This window comes from Pan troglodytes, chromosome X, assembly GCF_028858775.2.
Source record: "Pan troglodytes isolate AG18354 chromosome X, NHGRI_mPanTro3-v2.0_pri, whole genome shotgun sequence".
Classification (NCBI taxonomy): Eukaryota; Metazoa; Chordata; class Mammalia; order Primates; family Hominidae; genus Pan; species Pan troglodytes.
In genome coordinates, this window is record NC_072421.2 from 13,180,387 (window position 1) to 13,206,160 (window position 25,774).

The following is a 25,774-nucleotide window of genomic DNA, read 5'->3' on the forward strand; positions in this document are numbered from 1 at the left end:
CTGCCACCTCACAGGGGTCTTCTACCCTTACTTCCTCAGCCAAGCTGCTCAGACTTTCAGGAAACAAAAGTAGGAAAGAGTTATAAGCAGTCAACTTTTGCTTTGAGCCCTGATAAATACATCACCCCTAAGGCAAGAGTCTGCAAAAGACCTGTCTACTTTATTAGACCTGGGAGTGGAAAAAACCCAATGAGAACAAAGCGAAAAAATATATATTTTCAATATATTACTTTACCACACACAATATCATCATTTTGACTCACTGGAAACCTAGAACTAGGTTCTAAAATGCCTCGTGACCTCTCTCCGTTGTAACCTATCAACTTTAACAATCCATACTTTGCTTTCTTTTATTCTTCCTACTGAAATTCTTGCTCTGAGGAACTCTGGTTTACATAGATGAGCACTTTTGGTCAAAGCTTTCCATGTTAGGCCCCCTCCCAGGCCACAGCAGGGATTATGAATTTTGCAGCCCTACTGTACCCAAGCCCAAATCCAGTCAGGGATGTGGGAAGATGGTGAAGAATAGACTGTGGGGTTCCTGTGGCTGCCATGCCACCAAGGATAATAAGGGGAGAAGTTTCCTTTGGAGGTGTCTGTGGTGTTTGTCCAATGTAACATACTTAGTCATGAATGACATGGGGAATGAAGTTGGTGGAGAAAATCCTTTTGACATGTGGAACTTCAGGGTATTTATTAATAAATACTATTTTAAGCACTATTTACAGACTAGATGCATGAGCTTTTGGTACATACCAAACATCCCCCAAATTCAGTGTCATAAAACCATCATCATGTCTTATCCCTTATTCAGGTAGCTGATCTAGGCTTGGGGGCTGGGCAGCTCTGCTATACTTAGCTTCTCACTGAGGTGCAGGCTCTGGTCATTCTAGAGAACAGGCTGAAAGGGCAGCAGCTACCTTGAGAAGGCCTTCTTGTGACGCTGGTGGGCAGTAAGAACAGATGCCCAAACAAACTAGCATTTTTTACTTGACACGTCTGGGCTCCATCATGGGACATGCTTAGGGCAATAGGATGTTAGCAGAGTCAAGGGGCAGAGAAACATGTACTGTGTATAGTGGGAAGGTACTGGAAAGGAATGTGGCATCTGGTGGCAAATCATGACCTAGGGAGCAAATCAAGACTAAGTCAGTCTACCACACAGACCAGTGCTACCAAGATAAGAGCATATATTGATGCTTGGTCCTCTCTTGTAATCATAGCTGGTCATCCCTGAAACCTAACACCAACAATGACCTCAAGCATACCTTAGGCACAAAAATGTTTATACTCCATAAGTAGTTATACTTATCTGTGATCCAGTCTTAACTACCCAGGTAGCCTACCTGCCATTATCTTCCCAGATTCTTTAACCTCCACACCAAAGGTAATGGCTTCTAAATTTGGATTTTCCTTCCAGAATCCTTCCACTCAGCACATATTTTGAAAAGGACTTTGCTGGCTTTAATGAGTGCATCAAAAACTGGAATGACTTCAGGTTTTCACACAGCATGCTTTCTACTAGTCAAAGCAATTATTTGTGACACATTGGGTGTATCAGTGTTTTATTTCTGCTGAGAAAGAAGGGCTCCAAGAGTTCAAGGAAAGCCCTTTCCTTTTGTTATGGGGAGTTAGGCAGCAGGATTTCTGTCATTCCTTTTGAAATGAAATCTGTCAGAAACAGGAAGATTGCTCACTTTATCTTGATGGACATATTTTCCACTTCAATTAATATACTCTGTATTTTTTGGGTCACAGATTCCTGGCCTATCTGTGTGTTTTTTAGAGAAAGTTGGGGACAGAGGATGGAGGTTTGAATAGCTCATCCGTTGTATACTTCTAGTCTCAGCATCAGAATTCACTGACGCACGTTCAGCAGGTAAAAAAAAAATGTTGCTTTTTCAGCTCATTAAACAAGGACTCAAGTGTCTTTATTAAAAAAAAAAATGTTGCAAGTACAGGGCCAAAACCTGCTTGCCTTGTTACAGAGGGTCAAATGATGTTTCATGGGGAACATGCTAGTAGGGTTGCATTCTTACTGGAAAAGAGACAGGGGTTGATTATTTTTAGGTAATTTATTCTGAAAACACAACCTGTTGAGAAAGAAGATGAGAATGCCATTGGAAGGTTATCCTCAACATGCAAGCAAAACAAAAATAATAAAAAAACATTAGCAAAGATGACAACACTAGACCAAGCGGTGACCACACAGTACATATTTGGTTGTGTTTCAAGCCTTATTTGGGTAGAGGAAAAAAAAAAAAAAAACCAATGAAGAAATATAGGCCAATGTAAGACTCTGTTGACACAGAGAATGGCAGCATCTGAGGTTGAAAGGACGTATGCATGTATCGCCCCTAATTATAGAACATCATCAGTGCTTCTTATTTCCCTCAAGACTCAGGCTTGCCCCCGGCACTATGTTCAATGGTAACTTAATGGTCTAGAAACACGGTTGAGAAAAAACATATTAACAGCAATGCAGTCACCAGAGCACCTGGATTTTCTCCTACCTTCTTTTATTCTTTTGTGTTCTGGTACAGTCTTGCCTTGTGTATATCAATGTATGTTTGTATTTATTGTGTCATTGCATTTGATAGGATTTTTCAGATTGAAAGCCTCAGAGCTTACGTAGGATTTGTGAGGCATTTTACTAAGAAAGTTGGGCTGCAAGTATTTTAAATGTTATTGAGTTTATTTTCATATTTTAAGACTGACTTAGTTCATAATGTCTGAAATGGACTCCTTTCTATTCCTTGATCTCCAGAGATGAAAATAACAATCAATACTTTGTTTTTAACTTTTATTTTAAGTTCAAGGGTACATGTGTAGGTTTGTTACATAGGAAAACTTACGTCATGAGGGTTTGTTGCACAGATTATTTCATCACCCAGGTATTAAGCCTATTACCCATTAGTTGTTTTTCCTGATCCTCTTCCTCCTCCCACCCTTCACCCTCAAGTAGGCCCCCGTGTGTGTCATTCCCCTCTATGTGTCCATGTGTTCTCATCATTTAGCTCCCACTTATAAGTGAGAACATTCCAGCCAATGCTTTTTGAGTGCTTACTATGTGCTTACATTTTGCTGAGTGCTTTATGTTTATTCATTCAGTTTTCACAAGTATCTTATGAACTTGTTATGATCATTGTCACCATTTTACAGATAAGAAAACTGAAATATAGAGTGATGGAGTAATTTGTGCAGGTCACGTCAATAAGAAGTAGGGGAGCCAGGACTTGAATTCAGGCAGTCTGGCTCCAAAGTCTCTCACCAAACGATCATATCAGTTCTCACGTTCACACTGCACCTGGGCATTTATTTGTTTCTTGTACAAACTAGAAAGTGTCACCTACTTGAAGAGACAAATGTCTCCCATAATGTGGACACATCAGGACACGAGAACTGCATGCTCATAGGCAACATGCTCATAGGTATATCCTCACTGGGAACGTCTTCTGTGTGCAGGAAAATGGTTCCAGAGTAGAAGTCCCACTCCTGGTCTATCAGGGTGGCCTCCAAATATATTAAAAGCACAACAATTTCTGCGGCTTCTGCCACTCTCACCCTGGTCCAAGCCACCACCATCAGGGGTTGATGTAATGGCCCCTGAAATGCTTCTACCAGTACCCTCTCCTGTCATCAGCAGGGCAGCTGGATCACATGTCTACTTGTTCCACTCAGAACAAAAGATAAAGTCTTTCCAAGAGCCTGTGTGATCTGTGTCCCTCCTTCCCATCACTTCTTTACTCCTCACCACCCTGCCTGCAACCCCACATCCTTATCTGCGCCACTAGCCTTCAGATTGTTCCTGGGCAGGTTCACGTCAGGCACGTTATGCCTCAGGACCTTTGTGCTTCATGGTCCCTGTGTTGGAAGTGCTCCCCCCAAAACGTTTCCTGATCCCTGCTGATCATTACAGCACCTTCACCCACCCACTCCACCCACTCAGCTCTCTATCCTTCCTCCCTGCCTTATTTTTCTCCCTAGTGTTTATAATGACTGGCTCTTCCATCTATTTTACTAATGTGTTAGTTTCTTCTTTGTCACTGAACACTAGCGTGAACACTTTCTTTTTTGTCTGCTTTCTTTCCCAGTGCAATCCCAGAAATGAGAATCCAGTGGGCGTTTTACGAATTGACTAAATGAACAAATGAGTGCATTGTGGAGTTGTTTTGGAGAATTAAGTAAACTAGCATATGGAAAGCATTTGGAACAAACAATGCTTAGCATGAAATTAATGTTTAATAAATGTCAGGTATCAATAAAAGAATAACATAATAGTTATTGAATGAATGATGCATTAGATACTATTACTTGTTCCTGTGGTAGGAAGAGGGTAATCAAGCTCCAGAAGTTTTAAGTATGTTAATGTACATTTACAATGGTTGCTAGAGGAGATAATCAGGGACATCATTTGTGTCCTCTTTTCCTATTGTCTGGAGGGCGTACTATAATCCATCCTTCTCTAGGCAAGAGAGTGGCTCTCAAACTTCATTGGACTTGGGAATCACCTGCAGAGTTTTAAAAAATTGATCCTGGTTCCCATCCCAGATATTCTGATATGGTTAGTCTGGAGTGTAACTCGGGCATTAGGAGTTTTGAAATGCTCCCTGAGTGATTCTAATGTGCAGCAAAGTTTGGGAATCACTGCCTTAAGCTTTTCACAGAGCTAACAGCAGCAGAAGGAAAAGCCTTCCTCAGTCCCTCTCTATGCTTGGAACCGAGAGTTGTACCAACCTCGGTTCTAAAACACGTGTGACCGTTAGCACGTCACCTAGCTTCAGCAAGCTTTACCTTCCTCAATTTTATGTCTGCTGTGGAAAATGGTGAAAACTCAGAATTCAGGGCCAGGTTCCAAAAATGTGAATTTTCCTTCTTCCCTCTCTCCCTTCCTTTCATTCTTCCTTCCTCCCTCCCTTCTTTTCTTCTTTCTGTCCCTTCTTTCATCTGGAGGTAAAAGGACAGAACTGTTTTCAGATGTGGCTCAAAAATGGCTTGCTCTGAGATGGTGCTTTCTTACAGAGGGGACCAGAGAACCAAAGTGTCCACCATGCCTAGCTGGCCCCATTCTCCCCCAGGCATACTCAGCCATGCCTGTTTCAGGTCCAGGAGGGATCAATGTCTGAAGGTCAAGTTCCCACCCATTGGGGTCCACTGTGGGAGTATCAGAGGTCCTACTAGTGTCCTGGGTTCCAGCCCTGGCCTTCCCACTTCTTCCCTGTGTCTTAGTGCCTCCCAGCCTGGGGCCTTGTCTGAGGCTCCTACCCTGGTCACTGGGGCTCACACTGCATTGGTTTTGCTGGCTCACTCAGGGTCTGGAATTCTGTCCTCTGACACCCAGGAATCTCCGTCTGATCTCCTGCCCACCTGAGTTCTGCCCACCTCTCTTCATCCATCCCAAGCATATACCATATCATGGTAGCTGTGTCTAATCTCTGGGTCCCGAAAAACACCTGCACCCACCCTATAATGCCACCAATCTCAGCCTGGACTTTTCTATTGATAGAATGGTGGTGAGACACTGGGGATAGCACAATACTGGGGCCAGCATCACGGGTGTGTGACCCATGCAGTGACACAGGACCCTGGGCTGGGTTTAATGTTCTGCTGTCTTGAAATTACTCATGTTTGAATGAGAGGCTCCACATTTTCATTTTGCACTGTTTCTGCAAATTATCTAATGTGCCCCACACTTCAAATCAGAAGACCTGGTATGGATTGCACCTGGCTTACACCTGAGAAAAGCGTGACCTTGGCCAAGTTATTTTTCCTATCTTGGCATTTGCAAAGAAGGAATGAGTGGGGGTAAAACTGCCTCCATCATAGGGGAATTTTAAGAATGAAATAAGGTAACAGATGAGTGTTAGCACATGGTGCACAACATGTTAGTTCTCAACTAACACTTCTCTTTTTCCTACCGTTCCACCTCCCAAGAAGCTAAGTCGAAAAGACACTTCCTTTCTGTTTAAAATGGATTTTAAATGTTTGTTTTCCTAGATAGTGATATATACCTAAAGGAAAGATCTTAGGAGTTGTCATTGATCTTACCTCATTCTTATTAATTATGCAGAAAGACAACAGGATTCCTTCTTTGCTATCTTTCTTTATTACATTGAACAATATGTTGTCCAGATGGCATATAGAGTAGCATCTTCCAAGATATTTTTAAATGATCTTCTTTTACTTATTGAAGAAGATTATAGGGAGAGAAATTTGAATTAAACCCGTGTCATTGAAATAATCTTAGCTTACATTACATTAAGGAGATTTCTATTATTCAGACTAATAACTTTTCCCCAAAAGAAGGCTGCCTTGAACAATGTGCATGAGTGAAGACTTCATCAAGAGTCATGGGAGTGAGTCTTTGGCCCAACCCTCTGGCATACCAGCCATGGGCCCTTAGTGACAATAAACTAGTATTTTGATCTCAGTTTTCTTATTGGTAAAATCCACAAAATAATACCAGTTCTGCCCTCTCATTCTCAATTTGTGTATCAAATTAGGTATTTGTGGAAGTATTTTGAAAATTTTTGAATGCTATACAAATTTTGAGTTGGGATTATTGATAAGACTTCTGAAGTTTAGGTGTTAATGAAAAGATTCATTTGAACCACTTGAAAATCTTTCCGGAGAACAAATGCCAAGAGTTAAGTTCTCAACTTCTTTGGAAATGGAGATGTATTTGACAACAGGATAGTGTGTCACCACCAAAATAATCCACTTCAATTTTACTGGGGCCAGAAGCCATAGGTATTACCTTCTAAATGTCTAAAACCCTCTGAGGCTGTTTCTAAGCATATCAGTTATAACTTAACAGCTTTTCACAAAGAAATCTCTTTTTCTCTACTTATTAATTCAAGTACTAATTGAGAATGTACTATGTGCCAGATATAGTTCTAGGCACCTGAGATAAATCAGTGAATAAAACCAAGTTCCTTGCCCTCATAGAGTGTATGTTCCCGTGTATAGAGCAAAACAACAAAAATAACCATAAAATTAAGTATACTGTTGACCCTTGAACAACATGGAGCTTGGGGCGCCAACCCCACATGCAGTCAAAAATCCACGTATAACTTTGGATGCCCTCAAAACTCAATTACTGATAGCATACTGTTGACCAGAAGTCTTACCAATAACATAACAGTTGATTAACATATATTTTGTATGTTATATGCATTATACTCATATACTGTATTCTTACAATAAAGTTAGAGAAAACAAAATGTTATTAAGAAAGTCATAGGGAAGAGAAAATATATTTATTAATCATTAAGTAGAAGTAGATCATCATAAAGTTCTCCATCCTCATTGTCTTCACATTGAGTAAGTTAAGAAGGGGAAGGAACAACAGGGGATGGTCTCGCTGTCTCAGGGGTGGCAGAGGAGGAAGAAAATCTATGTATAAGTGGACCTGTGCAGTTCAAACCTGTGTTGTTCAAGAGCCAACTGCATTCTACAGCACGTTAGCATGTGATTAGTGCTGTGGGGAACAAAGAAGTAGAAGGGCATAAAGGGGATCAGGCATGTTGGGGAGCAGGGTTGCATTTTTAAAATGTATGGCCAGGACAGTCCTCTTCAAGGTCATATGTGAGCACAAGCTTGAGCGAGGTGAGGCTGGGCCATACGCATATCTGCAGGATAGGCATTCCAAGTTCGAGGAACAGCCAATGCAAAAGCCTGAAGCAAAACTGGCCCAAGTGGGCCACGAAAGAAGCATGACTATGGGTCTCCCCAGATCTTCCTCACTCTCTACCAAAAAACAGGTTTTGAAATTAAAGAGAATATGATTGCCAGGCCAATGCCTAAGACATACATTGATGCCTTGTTTCTCTTGTATGTGCTTTCTCCACAGTCACATGACACAGGCAATCCCTTTTGACGACCCTCGGTTAGAGAGCTGCCAAATCATCCCTCCAGCTCCTCGGAAGGTGGAGATGAGAAGGGACCCCGTGCTGGGATTTGGTTTTGTGGCAGGGAGTGAAAAGCCAGTGGTCGTTCGCTCAGTAACACCAGGTAAGCACCCAATCCCAGTTCTTGGTTTCCTGGGACTGTCTGCCACACCCTGCCTGAATAACTACTGTTCAGTTTCATAAGTGTCCAGGCTGTGAAAGCTGGATATGTTTTTCCAAAACCTGGATAGAGTCACTTCACCAGAGGAACAGAAATGCTTGCTCAAACTAGGTTTTAAACTGCCAAATCCATCATTATCACCAGACTCAGGAAAATACTGAGCCATCATCTATAACCATGGAAATGAATCACTTCTTAACTTATGAATGCAGACAAGAAGAGGCAGGCCCTGTACTGTATTACAGTAAGCCCATGATGAATTCCTTAGTGAAAAAAAGGAGGAAGTGGTTACAGTAGGATTTAGTCATAGGGCTAGTTGGATTATTTCACAAGTATGCACTCCCCTCCCTTCTCATTAGAGGCAGAATAAAGGGAAAACCATACTCCATTGCTGTTGGGCTGGACCAGGTGATTGACAATGGCCAACGGCATATTAGCAAAGATGACATAAGCAAAGGCTTGAGACGTGCTTGTGCGATTGAGCTTGTTTCCTGAGCTTCTGCCATGGCTATAAGAAGAGAGTTTTTGGCTGGGTGCAGTGGCTCACACCATAATCCCAGCACTTTGAGAGGCCAAGGCTGGTGGGTCACTTGAAGCCAGGAGTTCGAGACCAGCCTGGCCAACATGGCAAAACCCCATCTCTACTAAAAAGACAAAAAATTAGCCAGGTGTGGTGGCGCTTGCCTGCAGTCCCAGCTACTCGGGAGGCTGAGGCATGAGAATCGCTTGAACCCAGGAGGGAGAGGTTGCAGTGAGCCGAGATTGTGCTACTGCACTCCAGCCTGGGCAACAGAGTGAGACCCTGTCTCAAAAAAAAAAAAAAAAAAAGAGTTTTCCCCAGGTATCTGTGATCTCTTCCATATGAGCCCCATAATGAACACACGAGGCAGCAAGCCTGCAGTGGGGAGCCAAGTACAGCCTCATCTGCAGTTTGGTACACAACTGTCCAGCTAAGCCTGGCTGAAATCAACCAGCCTGTGGTTATCCTAAAGACCCATAAGCATGAGAAGAAATGATCATTGGTCACCTATTGAGCTTGGGGGTGATTTTTTATCCAGCAAATGCTGACTAATACAGTATATGTCAAATCTTTAAAATTCTACAATATGATTAGATAATTAATGTACTTTCCCTCAATCTTCATATTACAGTATACAGATGTTCCACTGTCAACACAGCTGAATACAATGGACTATGATGCAGTCGCCTGAAGTGGGCTGCCTTTACCTTTCCAGAAACAATGTGCTTTTATTATTTATTTATTATATATGTATTTATATACTTACTGTAATGGACTCATATTGGATTTATTTTCAGAAAAAAAGGGGAATTATCTTCCATGCCCTTTCTTCACAGGATTTTGCAAATCAGTAACAGGATTCAGCAGTAAAGTACTACACTTAGGAACACAGACTCTGGCATCAGACTGCCTGAATCTGACTCCTACCTCTGCCCCTTTTTAGACTTTTTAGCTTCCATGTTAAATTCCCTGCATTTCAGTTTGATGTAACTTCTCTACATCTTCTGTATAATGGGGATCAGAGTAGTATCTACCTTGTAGGGCTATGGAAAGGATGCAATAAATTAGAAGAGTGCCAGGCACATCCTGGTCATTCCATAGATGTTTATTTTTATTGTTATTGTTATTTAACTCTAAAATGTTTGGCCAGTTGAGTGTCTCAATTAAGGGAAACGAAACTCAAGTAGTGTCCTGGTATAGATTTTAAAATTTGGTTTCATTTTTCATTATTTTGACATAATATGCCCCAGGGCAAGCACCACAAATAATTAACCACTTTAGACTTGTGCTATCTGCTAAACTTTTTTATTTCATTAAACGTAGATCATATTTTAGTTCTCTGTGTAAGATTGTTGAGCTCGACACAATTGAGAATTCTCAAAACAGATCTGTTGCTTCTTATGATAACATGCTTTGTAAAAAAAAAAAAAAATAGAAACAATGTAGATAGTATAGAGGAGAAAGTAAAAAAAAAAATCACCTAAATTCCTACTACCAAGATATAGCCATTATTGATGTAGACAGCAATAATATGTATAGTAGATATAATTCCATGCATACACAAACACACATATGTAATACATATGAGATCATGTATTTTATACATACATAATACATATATATAGATGTATGTATGTATATGCAGACACATTTTTTCCTAAATGGAATAATATTTGGCATGCTGTTTTATAATATTGGGATAATCTAACATCTCTGATTATGAGATTCTCCGAAGTATGTGTCTTCCCAGGAGCTGAATGAAGATTCAAGTCTTATTTTTTATTTTTTGATATCATCTCACTGTTTCTACAACCTCTCTCCTTCCTTGCCCTCAATTCTCCTTAGCTTCAAAGACACTAATACCTACTCTTACACAATTTTGAGAAGAGTAGAAAAAAGGTAAAAACAAAAGTCAAAGAGTACTATTTCCAGTTATTGTTATGAGTGAAAACGTTGGTCAAACAAGCTGTGTCTATCATAAAAATGACTCTACAGAAGTCCCAAGTGATTTCAGTGCGTGACTAGATTTTCTGTAGTAGGCAATCCAGACTTCAAAGTAAAGGCCATGAGACAGTTCTCTTGAAGTGTGCCACTGTTTTGTATTTTGGATGGGACAGTGTGTTTCTTCTCCAGAATTCTTGATTAAAGTTGCTTGATTAGACAAGAACAGTTTCATTTGATCAAAAAGCATGGGTCAAACATAAGAGTATGTTAATCTGAGAGTGGTTTTCTTATTACAATAGTTAACATTCGTCCTTCAGTTACTTTGAAAGTTTTTCTGTATTTGATCAGCGTTTGATTGCTAACCATTTGTTTGACTGAATTTGAGTGATTACTTGCACATAATACTTATAATAAGTTTCCCAAGTGGTTTTTTCTGAGTTCCTTATCTGTGCAAACACTGAATCCCACATCTGTAAAATGAATATTTTGTATCAGTAATATGAGGACACGTTAAGTTTCTCCTACTCTCTTACTTCCCGGAAGGAAGACAAATTTATGCTACAGCTTGAATGACACATATGCCTCGTATCTGGGTGGGTAGAGAACTGAATTACTTTCAGTTCCATGTTCTGGGTATGAAGTCTTCATTTCAATTACTAAATGAAGTAATAGCAATAATATTTGAAAGATAGCGTTTCAGCTGCAACTATCACCCAGAGTCAGACCTGTGGAAATATAGTTAAAATTATAGTACCATACGCTACCATATCAATATTTGGGAGGTAATTGCACATGTCTAGAGCTTAATTCAGGTAATTGTTTTTATATCTTACTTAAATACAGATGTATGCTTCACTCAGATGTGATTTTAAGTTTATATGTCAAGAAACCTGGCAGTGACTAGGTTCTGAATTATAGGAACAAATTCAAAAGGGACATTCACCATTCTGAACTTGGAAGAGTCCAAGCTAAGATCTAGTCCTTCCTTCAAGTCAATTCTTTAACCTGTGTAAGCCTCAATTATCTCATTATATGGAAGGGATTATAGTATTCAGTGAAGTTACTAGGCCAAGAATTTAACCCATTGCCTGGGGCATAATAAACGCTCAACAAATATTAGTTTCCTACTCCCTTCTTGGAAACAACGGAAAGAGAAAAGGGCCAGGCACAGTGGCTCATGCCTGTAATCCCAGCATTTTGGGAGGCTGAGGTGGGAGGATTGCTTGAGCCCAGGATTTTGAGACCAGCCTGGGCAACACAGTGAGATCTTGTCTCTACAAAAAATAAACAGGGCCGGGTGTAGGGGCTCACGCCTGTAATCCCAGCACTTTGGGAGGCTGAGGTGGGTGGATCACGAGGTCAGGAGATCGAAACCATCCTGGCTAACACGGTGAAACCCTGTCTCTACTAAAAATACAAAAAATTAGCCGGGCATGGTGGCGGGCGCCTGTAGTCCCAGCTTCTCAGGAGGCTAAGGCAGGAGAATGGCATCAACCCGGGAGGCGGAGCTTGCAGTGAGCCGAGATCGTGCCACTGCACTCCAGCCTGGGCGACAGAGCACGACTCCATCTCAAAATAAATAAATAAACAAACAAACAAACAAAATTAGCCGGGTGGGTGGTGTGTGCCCATGGTCCCAGCTACTCAGCAGGCTGAGGTGGGAGGGTTGCTGGAGGGATGCACATGGAGCTGTGAGGGAGGAAGGGGACACCTGCCTAGCCAGCCAGATCAGCTGAATCAACCCTGGCGATCAATGGGGCAACAGATGTCACAGCCAGATCACCTTCACATCCGAACACCCTTTTACTGAGATATCTTACGATTCCCCACAGTATGCTGTCTCCCTACTTGTAATAAGTACATAAATGCACCTTTGTTTGAATCCAGCTGTGCCGAATTGTTGCAGCTTTGGCCACAGGGTATCAACACAACTGATTGGCCACCTGTTGAGAGAATAGCTCCTTCTAGGGGCCTCACCACACACACACACACAATATGGCCTGTTGACCAGCAGCATCAGCAGCACCTGGGAGCTTGTGAGAACTGCATTATCTCACCCTGCACCCCCGCATGGTAACAAGATCCCCAGGTGATTCACCATAAAGTGTGAGAAGCACTGCTAGACTGAGTCTCGACCTTGCTTGCAAAGTTTTAGAAAAATGTGGATGCCTGGGTCCCATCCCGAAAGATTCTGATTTAACTGGTCAGGGTAAAGCCTGGGCCTCAGAATTGTCCAAAGAACACCCAAGTGTGGTTGGGTTTCGGTTTTGCTGATAGCACCATTTGCTCACAGTGAATCATGATCAGGAGAGGAGGCTTGGGATAGGTTGCTAATGGTCTTCTCACCTGTGCTTCATTCTATTTGTCTCCAGGTGGCCCCTCTGAAGGCAAGCTGATCCCGGGAGATCAGATTGTAATGATTAATGATGAACCGGTCAGCGCTGCACCCAGAGAGCGGGTCATCGACCTGGTCAGGTGAGTGACTCATTCACCTGTGTCCTGTTCTGCCTTGAAGGCTGCTGCACAGCTCTGAGGTCTCAATTAGCAGAGGAAGAGCCTCCTGTGGGACAATTTAGGGTGGAAATGCAAGCCAACACATACACATGGTTGGAAATGCTGCTGACACTGATCTGTAATATCAAAACACATTCTCCATAAACACAAAACTCCTAATTGTCCACTCTCTGTTAACATTGAAGGTACATATGCCTCAGTTTAAAATTTTTATGACTCCTATATCCAAAGGTTCATTTTTTCCTTCCAGAATTACTAACACATTGATTTTTCATAATCAGGGAGATCAAAACGCAATACCTGAATTCAGCATAAGTGATGAGTAATTTTATATACATAATCCCATGGATATACAAACATACAGTTCACTGATACTTCATATTTGACTAAGTGCTTCATTACTGAAATTTGAGATTATCAACTGTGGCAATAGGATAATTAGGTCAAAGCTAAGAGTTTACAAAATACAAGTGGTTTATTGGTTTAGTTTTATTGTAAATATAAGTAGTTTGTTATGTGGTATTCTTAATGGGGCACCAGAAAATGTATTTTATGTTATGTTAAAAAATATTGGTCAAGAATCCCTTTAGAAGCCCACTGGAGTTATACCTCCTTAGTGAATTTAGGGGAAAAGAGTTCTTTAGAAGTTTTTCAAATGAAGAAGCTGGGCCTATCATATGAATGGATCCATTCATACTATGGGAGTGTTGAGGAATAAGGAGACATGACATTTGTCTTTTATAAACTCATATTTTCAACCAAGATTGAAGCCAAAGCTGAGGTTATCAGAACACTTTTCACTGAAGAGGGGATTTCCTAACATTTATGCTTACTCATTATGGAAAGTGTTAGGTTGGTGCAACAGTAATTGCTGTTTTTGCCATTGAAAATAATGGCAAAAACTTCAATTACTGTTGCACCAACCTAATACATCTGTACTTTGGGAAAGGCACTAAGTGGAGTATTTCTGGGGTCTTTCAGAGAAAGTTTCTTTCTCAAGCCTAGTTCAGCTTTTGCTTCACAAAGAGGTTCTGGAGGGTCAAGCACTCTTGGAAGAACTGGGAGAGGAGCAAAAAGAGAAATAGAAAGAGAAGGCACTTACTTTTAGAGTAAGAAACCATCCTAGTTTTAGCATTTAAAAGGCCCATGTCCCAGGGAAACTCTGCAATGGTTGGTCACTGCTATGGTCTGAATGTTAGTGCCCCCTCAAAATTTTTATGTTGGAACCTAATACCCAGTGTGATTGTATTAATAGGTGGGGCCTTTAGGGAAGTGATTAAGTCATGAGGTCTCTGCATCATGAATGGGATTAGTATCCTTATAAAAAGTTGAAGAGAATTGCCTTGCTCCTTCTCCCATGTAAAGACACAGTGACAAAGTACTGTCTTTGAGGAATGTGGCCTTTACCAAACACCAAATCTACTGGAAGATCTTGGACTTCACTGCCTCCAGAACTGTGAGAAATAAATTTCAATTATTCATAAATTACCCAGTCTAAGGTACTTTGTTGTAGCAGCTCAAATAGACTAAGACAGTCAGTCTACTTCAGTCTGGGCTTAATGGAGTCTTCCCAGATGGCTAGAAAAGTCATACTTGTACTCCTGGGGCATCCAGATCTCCAAGGAATGGTCTTACACAGGAGCAGACACTGAGACTTGTGTCATATTCACTATGCATCGGGAACAAGACCTGAGAATGTCTCCAATCTTTCTATGGACAAGGGGAGCCAGAATATAGAAAGACTCTGTATGTAAGAGCCCTTGGGAAGGAGCTTCAGTGTTCATCTGGAATAACTTCTCTCTTGAGATGTGTGTGGGTGTCAGCAGGGGCATACCTTATCTAGGCAGGCTCTGAGCCTTCTATCGGCTTGCATCCTGGAATGCCATGTTTGGGCTTGATGGCAGAAGTTGCATGGATGTTTTGTTTTCCCCTAGGTGCGCACCTCTGTGATTAGTCCTATTGATTTTTGTGCCTGGAGGATGATAGAAGAAATAAAATATCTGTGTTTAGGTTGGCTGTGACTTAATTGCCTGCTGCAGGGCAGTGACAGAGAAAAACCTATCTGAAAGTGTGATCACTTCCTAGCAGTTGTTCCAGGGACATTTAGAAAGATTATTTCCAAGAAAGATATTTTATTTCTGGTTTAACGCTTATAGAAGAAAATGGCATATCTGTAAACAAAGCGCTCTCTATAGAACTTTACATATAATAAAATGAACCAGTTAAAAGAGAGGATGGCAAACAGCTCCAAGTTCAAATCCAGCCTGCCACGTGTTTTTGCAAAGTCCATCAGCTAAGAAAGGTAGGTTTTTTTAAACGATTTTTTAAAAGTTGAAAAAATATATTTTGTGACACATGGAAATCATATAAAATTCAGATTTTAGTATCCATAAATATTTTGCTGGGTATAGCCATGTTTGCTCATTTGCATTTTATCTATGTATGCTTTCCTGCTACAATAACAGAGTTGAGTAGTTGCAACAGAAACTGTCTGGCTCACAACCTTTTCACTCTTACTAAACCACAATGTTAAAATAATGTATGTCTCACTAATGAAAATGATCACACATTACAAAATATTCCTGTGCCTTCCCATAAGTTTAGTCATCTATCTGCCATAATGTGTACTAACCTAAACACTTAGCTCTTGTAAAATAATCCCCTTTTTACTGGGCTCCTCAGCTGATATATGTTTTAAGGTCTATATCTTACACAAGATAAATTCCCTTTCTGTATAATAAAAAACATCCCATTTTCTTAGCCACTAAGGAAATTTGGAAAAACACTCATCATTTTGATAACACTGTAAAATTCTCTCTTTAAAAATTGGCATCCATTTGCTTGCTTTAGTGGTGTAGTCTTGTTTTGTTCCTTTTCCCCCACTGCAGCATGTGTTCATGGATCATTTTTTGTTCCCAGATCCATTTGTGTTTCTTGGTGGATTATTTTTCTTATCATTTGGTTACTCTATTATGGAAAATTATTTTTTTCTTGAGAAAATGAAAGAGTTTTGCAGAGACCAATTTACTGCTATACTAACAACATTTTGGTTTTTTCATGTAGTCTCAAAAAGCTATAATTGCTGCACTGAAATTAGATGAGTTCTGTTCACTTCATAGTCTTCTAAGTTGTTAACTCTAACTCAGACTGTATAATGGTGTTTGAGGACTAAAATCTTTGAAGAATCCATGCCCTTTACAAATTGCCATATCTTTCTTCTTTAAAAGCATCTAAGGATAATTTTCTTTTCACAATTAGACTAATTAACTGAAAGCAGTCTCCAAAATTTTGTTTTTAAAAAGTAAGAAGTATTATTGCCCATAGAAACATTATGAATTGTGCCTTGCCTTCCCACTCCCACGGCTAGCCAGCCCAATTAAATTCATTTGACTTCAACAAAGAATTATTGAGGATTAACAGACATCATATAAGGCACTGAGCATGTATAGATACGTAGGCATGATTCTTGCCCTCAAAGAGAAGAATTCTAATTAATTTCCATATATTTATGACTGGACAATGCTGTTGGCGAGGGTAGTATTTGGTAGGAATGTTTGGTGGAGATGGATGGTGTATTAAGGGATATTATTGATGCTGGTAAAGAGTAGCCATCAACGCGAAGTGGAAGGGCAGGTTTATGCATGAGAAGGGAGTTGTAAAGTAGATCTTTCCTTTGACCCTAGAAACCCCAGACCTTCTTGATGGACACTCACTTTCCAACCTGCAGATACTGAAAAAAAAACCATTGCCTAGGTGGCTGTCCCGAATCACAACCTCAAAATTTGGTCCTTCAAGGCAGCAACATAAATCTACTAACTCCTGTTAGAATGGGTGCACTAGATTTTTTGGATTAGAGATGCAATTGGGAACTTGATAAATGCCATAGACTTTTCCCTCCATCCAGAGAAACCCACGTGTATACAAAGTTCTGCATACAATATTAGAATGGGTTTTGACTCCCTAAAGTTAGTCCCAGTTTTAGAGCCGGGGCAGCAGACTCTAAGAATGCTGTCTCTCTTCCTCCCCTTCTCCCCCTTCCTCAGTACCAGATGCTAACATTGAAGAGTCAAGCTTATAAACAACTTGCTCTTATCCTTTTCTATCAAAGCAGTTGAAGTGGAAAATTGCCCATCCCATAATAAGAAGGTACAATGGTCAAACTGGAGACTAATTCCCCTTTCTCCCAACATCTGTAATAGGGCAGCTAACTATCCCTCCATCTGCCTTCTCCCACTATTTATGTTGATTATTCCTACTAATCTAATTGATGAGCAGTGTTATAGTTATGGCTATTTATCTACAGAGGGTTGCTCACATCTGTCAGACATGTCACCCCTTCTATACTAATACCCTGGGAATTGGAGAGCTTTCCTGGGTAGCGGTAGTGTTCTTTCAATAAGAAAGTAACTGTAATAAGAAATAAGAATAAATGATAGGGGAGTGACATTAACAAGGTGGCAAAATGAGGTCCCCCACTGATATCCCCCATAGCAACTATAATTTGGCAGCCACCTATGGACAAAAGTGGCTTTGTGGGAGTTTTGGAATCCAAGTAGGTCACTAAACCCTGGTGGAGCCCAAGACTGAGGAGGGCCATTTTGAGAAGGCAGACCCACCCAGGCCTTGGTGGCAGACTCACTGACTATGATCCCAAATACAGACCCAGAAACAACCACATCCCCCCGTGGAGTTGGCTACAGCCCTGTTTGGCCTTAGTCCTACCACTGGCATTATCCATCAAGGGACCCGGGAAGAGTCATACCTACCTGGGCCTTGGGTAACAGATCTGCTGACCTTGGCCCCAGTTGTGGACCCTAGAGTGGCTTGTGACCAAGCCCCAGCCTCTCTCAGCCATTGTCTGCGAGCAGTCCCACCTGTCCTGGGACCTGCTGGGAAATAGGCCTGTTCATACCCCCAGACGTAGGCCTAATGAACTTAGTTCCACAGATTTTGAAACAGCCCCATAATTCAGCTCCAGCCTCTCTCAGCCATAATCTAGGAGCAGTCATGCCCACCCAGGGACACCCTGTGTCCCCTCAGGCAGGCCTACTGACCTCCATCTGAATGTGGATCCTGAAGTGGCCCCATAACCTGGCCCTAGCTCCTCTCAGCCATGGTCAGGGAGACAGGCTTCTCTGTGCCCTAGAGGCAGACTTGCCAACCTTGATCCAACTGCAGATCCTGAAACAGCCCTGAAACTCAATTCCAGCCACTCTCATCTGGTATTCAGGAGCAGTCCTGATTCCCCGACTCCACCTAGGGACCTGTTGAGTGACATGCCCATTTGTGCCACCACAGGCAGGCCTGCTAGCCTTGGTCCAACTACAGATCTTAAAGCAACACTGTGATCCAGCTCCAGCCCTGCACAGCCACAGTCCTTCCCACCCAGGAAACCACGAGGAAGCATGTCCATCTGTGTCCCCAGAAGCAGGCCTGCAGATCTTGATCTTGACTGTGGACCCTGAAGTAGCCCTATGACTCATTTCCAGCCCCTCTCAACCACAGTCCAGGACCAGTTATGCTTACTCAGAAACCTACCCAATGGTCCAGCAATAACCCTCCCAGGGATCTGGTGGAAGCTACAATGATCTGTGTACCTAGTAACAGGCCAATGATCTGTGGAACCTTGTCCCAGCATCAGCCCAATTAATGAAGATCCTAGAAGCATTCCAGTCCACTCAGGAATGAGATAGGATCCATGCTCTCCCAAGGCTCTGGAAATAGGCCTACCCCCCATTGCAAGACCCCATTGCAGATCTAGCAGTAGTCACATGATCTAGCTCTACTGTAATTGCAGAGGCAATCTCATCAGTCAACAAGAGAAGGTCTTTACCTGCTGAAACCAGTCTATAAAGACCAGTCTGTAAAACTGGAAATCTAGCAGACCCCATTGCAAATACAGCAGTAGTCACATGATCTGGCTCCACTAAAATTGCAGAGGCAATCTCATAAATCAACAAGAGAAGGTCTTTACTAGCTGAAACCAGTCTATAAAGACCAGCCTATAAAGACTGGAAGAGGGCCGGGTGCAGTGACTCACGTTTGTAATCCCAGTACTTTGGGAGGCCGAGGCGGGTGGATCACTTGAGGTTAGGAGTTTGAGATCAGCCTGGTCAACATGGTGACATCCAGTCTCTACTAAAAATACAAAAGGAAAAAAAAATAGCCTGCTGTGGTGGTGTGTGACTGTAGTCCCAGCTACGCCGGAGGCTGAGATGGGAGGATCGCTTGAACCCAGGAGGCAGAGGTTGCAATGAGCCACGATCACACCAGTGGACTCCAGCCTGGGCAACAGAGCAAGACTCTGTCTAAAAAAAAGAAAACAAAACAAACAAACAAAAAAACGACTGAAAGAGATGTTTGCCCTCTCAAATGCACAGATACCAACTCAAGGCTACATGAATCACGAAGAATCAAGCAAACATGACACCACAAAAGGAAACTATTAAGGCTTCAATAAGCAGCCCCTAAGATATATCATTTGAGATATATAAATTACATGAAAAATAATACAAAATAATCACCTTAATGAAGCTCAATGGGATACAAGAGAACACAGACCACCAAGAAAAACAAAAAGCAATACATAAACAAAATAAAAAGTTTAATAAAGAAATACAGGCCAGGCGTGGTGATTCACATTTGTAATTCCAGCACTTTGGGAGGCCAAGGCAGGCAGATGGCTTTGAGCCCAAGAGTTCAAGACTAGCCTGGGCAACATGGCAAAACCCCATCTCTACAAAAATTAGCCAGATGTGGTGGCCCGAATCTGTAGTCCCAGCAACTTGGGAGGCTGAGGTGGGAGGATGACTTGAGCCCAGGAGGCAGAGGTTGCAGTGAGCCAAGATCACACCACTGCACTGTAGCCTGGGCAACATAGCCAGACCCTGTTTCAAAAAAAGAAAAGAAAAGAAAAGAAAGGAAAAAGGAAAGGAAGTAATAAGGAAAGGAAGGGAAGGGAAGTGAAGGGAAGGGAAGTGAAGGGAAGGGAAAGGAAGGGAGAAAGAAAGAAAGAAAGAGAGAGAGAGAGAAAGAAAGAAAGAAAGAAAGAAAGGAAGGAAGGAAGGAAGGAAGGAAAGAAGAAGAAAAGAGGAGAGGAGAGGAAAGGAGAGGAGAGGAGAGGAGAGGAGAGGTGAACTATAAAAAGAACCAAACAGAAATCCTGGAGCTAAAGAATACAATGACAAAACTGAACATTTTAATAGCTTCAACAGCAGACTCGATTATGCAGAAGAATCAGCGAATGTGAAGACAGGCTATTTGAAATTACCCAGTTAGAGGAACAGAAAGTAAAAAGAATAAAAAAGAGTAAAGGAAGCATACAGGACCTATGAGATACCATCAATTGAATGAATATATGCATTATGGGAATATTAGAAGGAGAAAAGGAAAAAAGGGGAAAAAGCTTATTTAAAGAAATAATGGCTGAAACATCCTAAATCTTGGAAGGGATATGGACATCCAGATTTATACAAATCAAAGGATCTCAAGCAGAATCAATCCAAAGACTACTCTAAGACACATTATAACCAAATTTTTAAAAGCCAAACACAGACATATAATATTGAAAGCAGCAAGAGAAAAGCAACTTGTCACATGCAAGAAAACCCTTATAAAACTATCAGTGGATTGCTCATCAGAAACCTTGCAGGCCAGGAATGGATGATATATTCAAAATGCTAGGAAGAACCGCCAACCAAGAATACTTAGCCAGGGGCAGTGACACCCACCTGTAGTCTCAGCTATTTGGGAGGCTGAGGCTAGAGGATCACTTGAACCCAGGAGTTTAAGACCAGCCTGGGCAACACAGTGAGATCCCATCTCAAAAAGAGAATACTATACACAACAAAGCTGTCCTTCAGAAATGAAAGAGACGGAAAGATATTCCTAGACAAAAGCTGAGGGAGTTCATTGCCAGTATATCTGCCTTAGAAGAAATGCTACAGTGAGTTCTTTAATTTGAAATGAAAGGATGCTAAGTAACTACCTGAAAACATGAAAGTATAAATCTCACTGGTAAGGGAACTACATAGTTAAATTCAGAGTACTCTAATACTGTAATGGTAGTGTATAAATCACTTTTAACTACAGTATGAAAGTTGAAAGACAAAAGTATTAAAAAATAACTACAGCTACAACTTGTTAATGAAAATACAACATGTAAAGTATTACATCAATAACATATAATTTGGGGGCAGGGAGAGTTAGACGTGTAGAGTTTTGTATACAATTGAAATTAGGTTGTTATCAGCTTAAAATTAACTATTATAACTATAAGGTGTTTTATGTAGGCCTCATGGTAACCACAAAGAAAAAACTATTAGTAGATACACAAAAGATAAGGAGAAAGGAATCAAAGTATATCATTACAAAATATTAACAAATCACAGGAGAATACAGCAAGAGAGGAATGAAGTGACAAAGGCACTACAAAACAGCCTGAAAACAATTAACAAAATAATAATAGTCAAACAATAGTTAGTTTGTTCAATAGTTAGTTTGACAATACTCAAACCTTTGTATAATAGGAATCGCAGAAGGAGAAGAAAGAGAAAAGGGGCCAGAAAGTATATCTTTAAAAATAATGGCTGACAAATGAGATTACATCAAGCTAACATCTTCTGTGCAGCAAAGGAAACAATCAACAAGGTAAAAAGACAACTCATAGGATGGGAGAAAATATTTGCAAACTATTCATCTGACAAGGGATTAATAATAATAATATATAAGGAACACAAACAGCTCAATAGGAAAAAAAAGAATAATCCAATTAAAAGTGGGCAAAAGATCTGAATAGACATTTATCAAAAGAAGACATAGAAATGACCAACAGGTATATAAAAAATGCTCAACATCACTAATCACCAGAGAAATACAAATCAGAACCACAGTGAGATGTCATCTCACCACAGTTAAAATGGCTTTTATTAAAAGATAGGCAATAACAAATGCTGGAGAGGATGTTGAGAAAGGGGAACCCTCATACCATCACTGTTGGTGGGAATGTAAATTAGTACAGCTACTAGGGAACACAATATGGAGGTTCCTCAAAAAACTAAAAATAGAACTACCATATTATCCAGCAATATCACTACTAGATACATATTCAAAATAAAGGAAATCAATCTATCAAAGAGATATCTGCACTCTCATGTTTATTGCAGCACTATTCACAATAGCCAAAATATGGAATCAACCTAAGTGTTCATCAATGGATGAATGGATAAAGAAAATGAATGTAGTATATATACACGGTAGAATATTATCCAGCAATAAAAAAAAAATCCTTTATTTGCAGCAACATGGATGAAACTCCAGTTCATTATGTTAAGTGAAATAAGCCAGACACAGAAAAACAAATATTGCATGTTTTTATTAATATATGGGAGCTAAAAAACTGGATATCAGGAAGATGGAGAGTACATTGATAGTTACCAGTGGCTGAGAAGGGTGCAGGGAAGGGAGGGATAAAGAGAAGTTGATTAATGGGTACAAAAATACAGTTAGATGAATAAATAAGACCTAGTGTTTTATAGATCAGCAGAATGACTACAGTTAACAGTAATCTATTGTATATTTCAAAATAGCTAAAAGAGAATTACTCAAGTGTTCCCAGTATAAAGAAAAGTTAAATGTTTAAGATGACAGATATCCCAATTACCCTGATTTGATCATTACACATTATATGAATATATCAAAATATTACATGCACCCCCAAAATACACACATCTCTTATGTATCAATAAAAAAAGTTTATTAAAAAATAATAATAGTGGAAAAATTTCTAATCTGGGGATAGATAGCAACACTTAGATACAGGGAGCATATGGATTTCCAAATCAAATTTAATCCAAAGGCTGGGCATGGTGACTCACACCTGTAATCCTAGCATTTTGGGAGGCCAAAGTGGGAGGATCACTTGAGGCCAAGAGTTTAAGACCAGCCTGGTCAACATAGTGAGACCTGGTCTCTACAAAAAAATTTTAAAAATTAGCTAGGCATGGTGGTACACACCTGTAGTTCCAGCTACTCAAGAGGCTGAGGCAGGAGAATCACTTGAGCCCAGGAGTTGAGGCTGCAGTGAGCTATGATGGCACCACTGCACAGCCTGGGTGACAAAGTGAGATCCTGTCTCAAAAAAAAAAAAAAAAAATCAATCCAAAGAGGAGTACACCAAGACATATATTAATCAAACTACCAAAAATCAGAGACAAAGAAAAAATTCTGAAAGCAGCAAGAAACTAGAAACACACTATATTAAAAGGAGAGCCAATACAACTATCAGCAGATTTCTCAGCAGAAACCCTACAAACCAGGACCTAGTGGTCCAAAGTGGGCCAAGTCTAACCATGTGGCACATTAAGTTTTTCTTACTTGGTGGGCCCAGCAAATGACAGAGCTGTAACTGGGCTTTAGAACCTGAGTCTTATCTTGTGTGCCCCATAGACACACTCCCTTTTTTGGATTATACACAAGTAGTCTGTCTCCTATCCCAGGATTGCTAAGCAGTTGCCTTGATTTTAGTAGGGAGTTGTCAGGAGTACCTGCTTATTGCAGTCGATGGGAGATTGGCAAGATGATTCAGAGCAAAATAGGCCATTTAGAAGGGATCCATCCAAAAATTAGATCCTAGCACACCTGTCTTTTCATCAGTCCCACCTCATCAGAATTATAATGGAAAGTCAAATCAGATCATGTTCCAGGGGCATTCTGTCTGCAGAAGACTATATTAGAAAGGTCATCTTCCTGCCTAATGTTAGATGGACTTAGGTGCACCATGATGCTGCTTAGTAAAATAACAAAGCAGGGCCGGGCATGGTGGCTCACGCCTGTAATCCCAGCACTTTGGGAGGCCAAGGCAGGCAGATCATCTGAGGTCAGGAGTTCCAGACCAGCCTGGCCAACATAGTGAAACCCTTTCTCTGCTAAAAATACAAAAATTAGCCGGGCATGGTGGCGCATGCCTGTAGTCCCAGCTACTCAGGAGGCTGAGGCAGGAGAATCACTTGAACCTGAGAGGTGGAGGTTTTAGTGAGCCGAGATCATGCCCTTGCACTCCAGCTTGGGCGACAGAGACTTCATCTCAAAAAATAATAAGAATAATAACAACAAAGCAAAGAACATCTGCCAAGTATCTGACACATAAAATATGCACAATGATGTGTAATATAATAAGGCCTTATTAAGACCAGCAAGCAACTCCAGTGAAAACACAAAAGAAACAGCTCTATGGTATGCTGACACTACAAATTGTAATCTCACCTCATACACACTTGCAGCATACACGTTTTCTGATAATTGCAAATTACAGAGCCTGAGGAGAAAGAGGTTGGTGATTCTAGAAAATGGAAAGTGTGGGAAAACATTATAACAAGGCTGAAGTAGAAAAAGGGATTTGGGAGCATAGTTCATAAAAGCTATAATGATATATAATGACGGAAATTAATAAGAAAAATGACTTCACCCAGATTATCTTAATGTCCTTAGATTTTGTTAATGACCATGTCCCACTTACTTATTAAGTCTCTTCACTACTCTAGATGCTTTTATGCAACTCATGTATGGAAAATGAATGTTAAAGATTGAAGAATCAGAATAAATTTTAAATTAGGGCATGTTTTCAATGATCTCATATGGTTGACACTACTGAATGTCTTAACATCTTACTTTATTAAGAAAAAAATGGAAGGAGATAATTATTGAACCAGTGCCATGTTCTGTTCTTCCTTTGGAACTACAAATTGGCAAGTGATTGCCTGCCTTTTCTATAAGTAGATGAAAAGACAAAAAAAAATCATTTTGGTGAGGCTGTGTATTTTCCCTGTGGTCAGAACACGCCCAGAACCAAAGTATAAACCTTATTGCCTAGAGAGAACAGAGAGCTGTAGGAGCTTACAGCGAAATCTATTTTTACAGATAACACAGTGGGTGGGTGTGGTGGGCAAGAATCTCAGGCCACACACTCAGATGTGAGAGAAGTGTAACATTATCTATATATTATCTATAATAATCTAATATTTATTTCAAATCCCTATTCCAGTGTATGATCAGTTCATCCTGTTTTCCTTAGAGCTGAGTCGACCTGTAGAGGGTTGTTTTAATGAGAGGAGGCATTGGGAGATGTGAAGTTTATCCACTCCTCGGTCACATCATCTGTCTTACCAGAACTTGCTGAGATATATTTGTACCCATTTGGTCTGTCTTTGACTACTCACCTAGAAAGGAAGCCAACATGTCACCCCTTGTTCACCATTGTCAACCCTCCCTTAGCCACTTCTCTGTCATCTTGCATGCACTTGTCACTCCTGAGCCATTGTGGGACATAGAATAGTCTCTGGGGCTAATTTCCTCCAGAATCTTGTCACCTTCCCAGGGTTCTGACTAGAAAAGTAGGCACAGGTTGCTGTGCTCTTTAATTCTTCAAGGCTATCTGGGGGTTCCCAGTTGGTTCTTCCTGGAGAATCAGCTTCTGAAAAGACAAGGAGCATGCCTGCCCTTTCACAGGCAACTACAAGTCTGGGCCCGTTGCTTGTCCTGTAGTTCACCCCATTTTCCCCATCCTCAGACTAATCCCCATTCTGGGGAGGACTAAGCTTTACTCTGGTTTATGTAATAACCATCTGTATTAGTCCGTCTTCACACTGCTAATAAAGCCATACCTGAGACTGGGCAGTTTATAAAGAAAAAGAGGTTTAATGGCCTCACAGTTCCACATGGCTGGGGAAG

At 40.8% G+C, this 25,774-nt stretch overlaps 1 protein-coding gene across 7 annotated transcripts in view; it reads left to right on the top strand.

Moving 5' to 3' along the window:
* Positions 1 to 25,774, top strand: part of FRMPD4 (FERM and PDZ domain containing 4) — an 836,494-nt gene that overhangs the window by 715,219 nt on the left and 95,501 nt on the right. For all 7 annotated transcript variants that reach the window (XM_054676434.1, XM_054676435.2, XM_016943101.4 and 4 more), the window contains 2 exons: positions 7,853 to 8,013; positions 12,907 to 13,009. In XM_054676434.1, the coding sequence (XP_054532409.1) occupies positions 7,853 to 8,013; positions 12,907 to 13,009 (264 nt within the window). The remainder of the gene's footprint in view (positions 1 to 7,852; positions 8,014 to 12,906; positions 13,010 to 25,774) is intronic.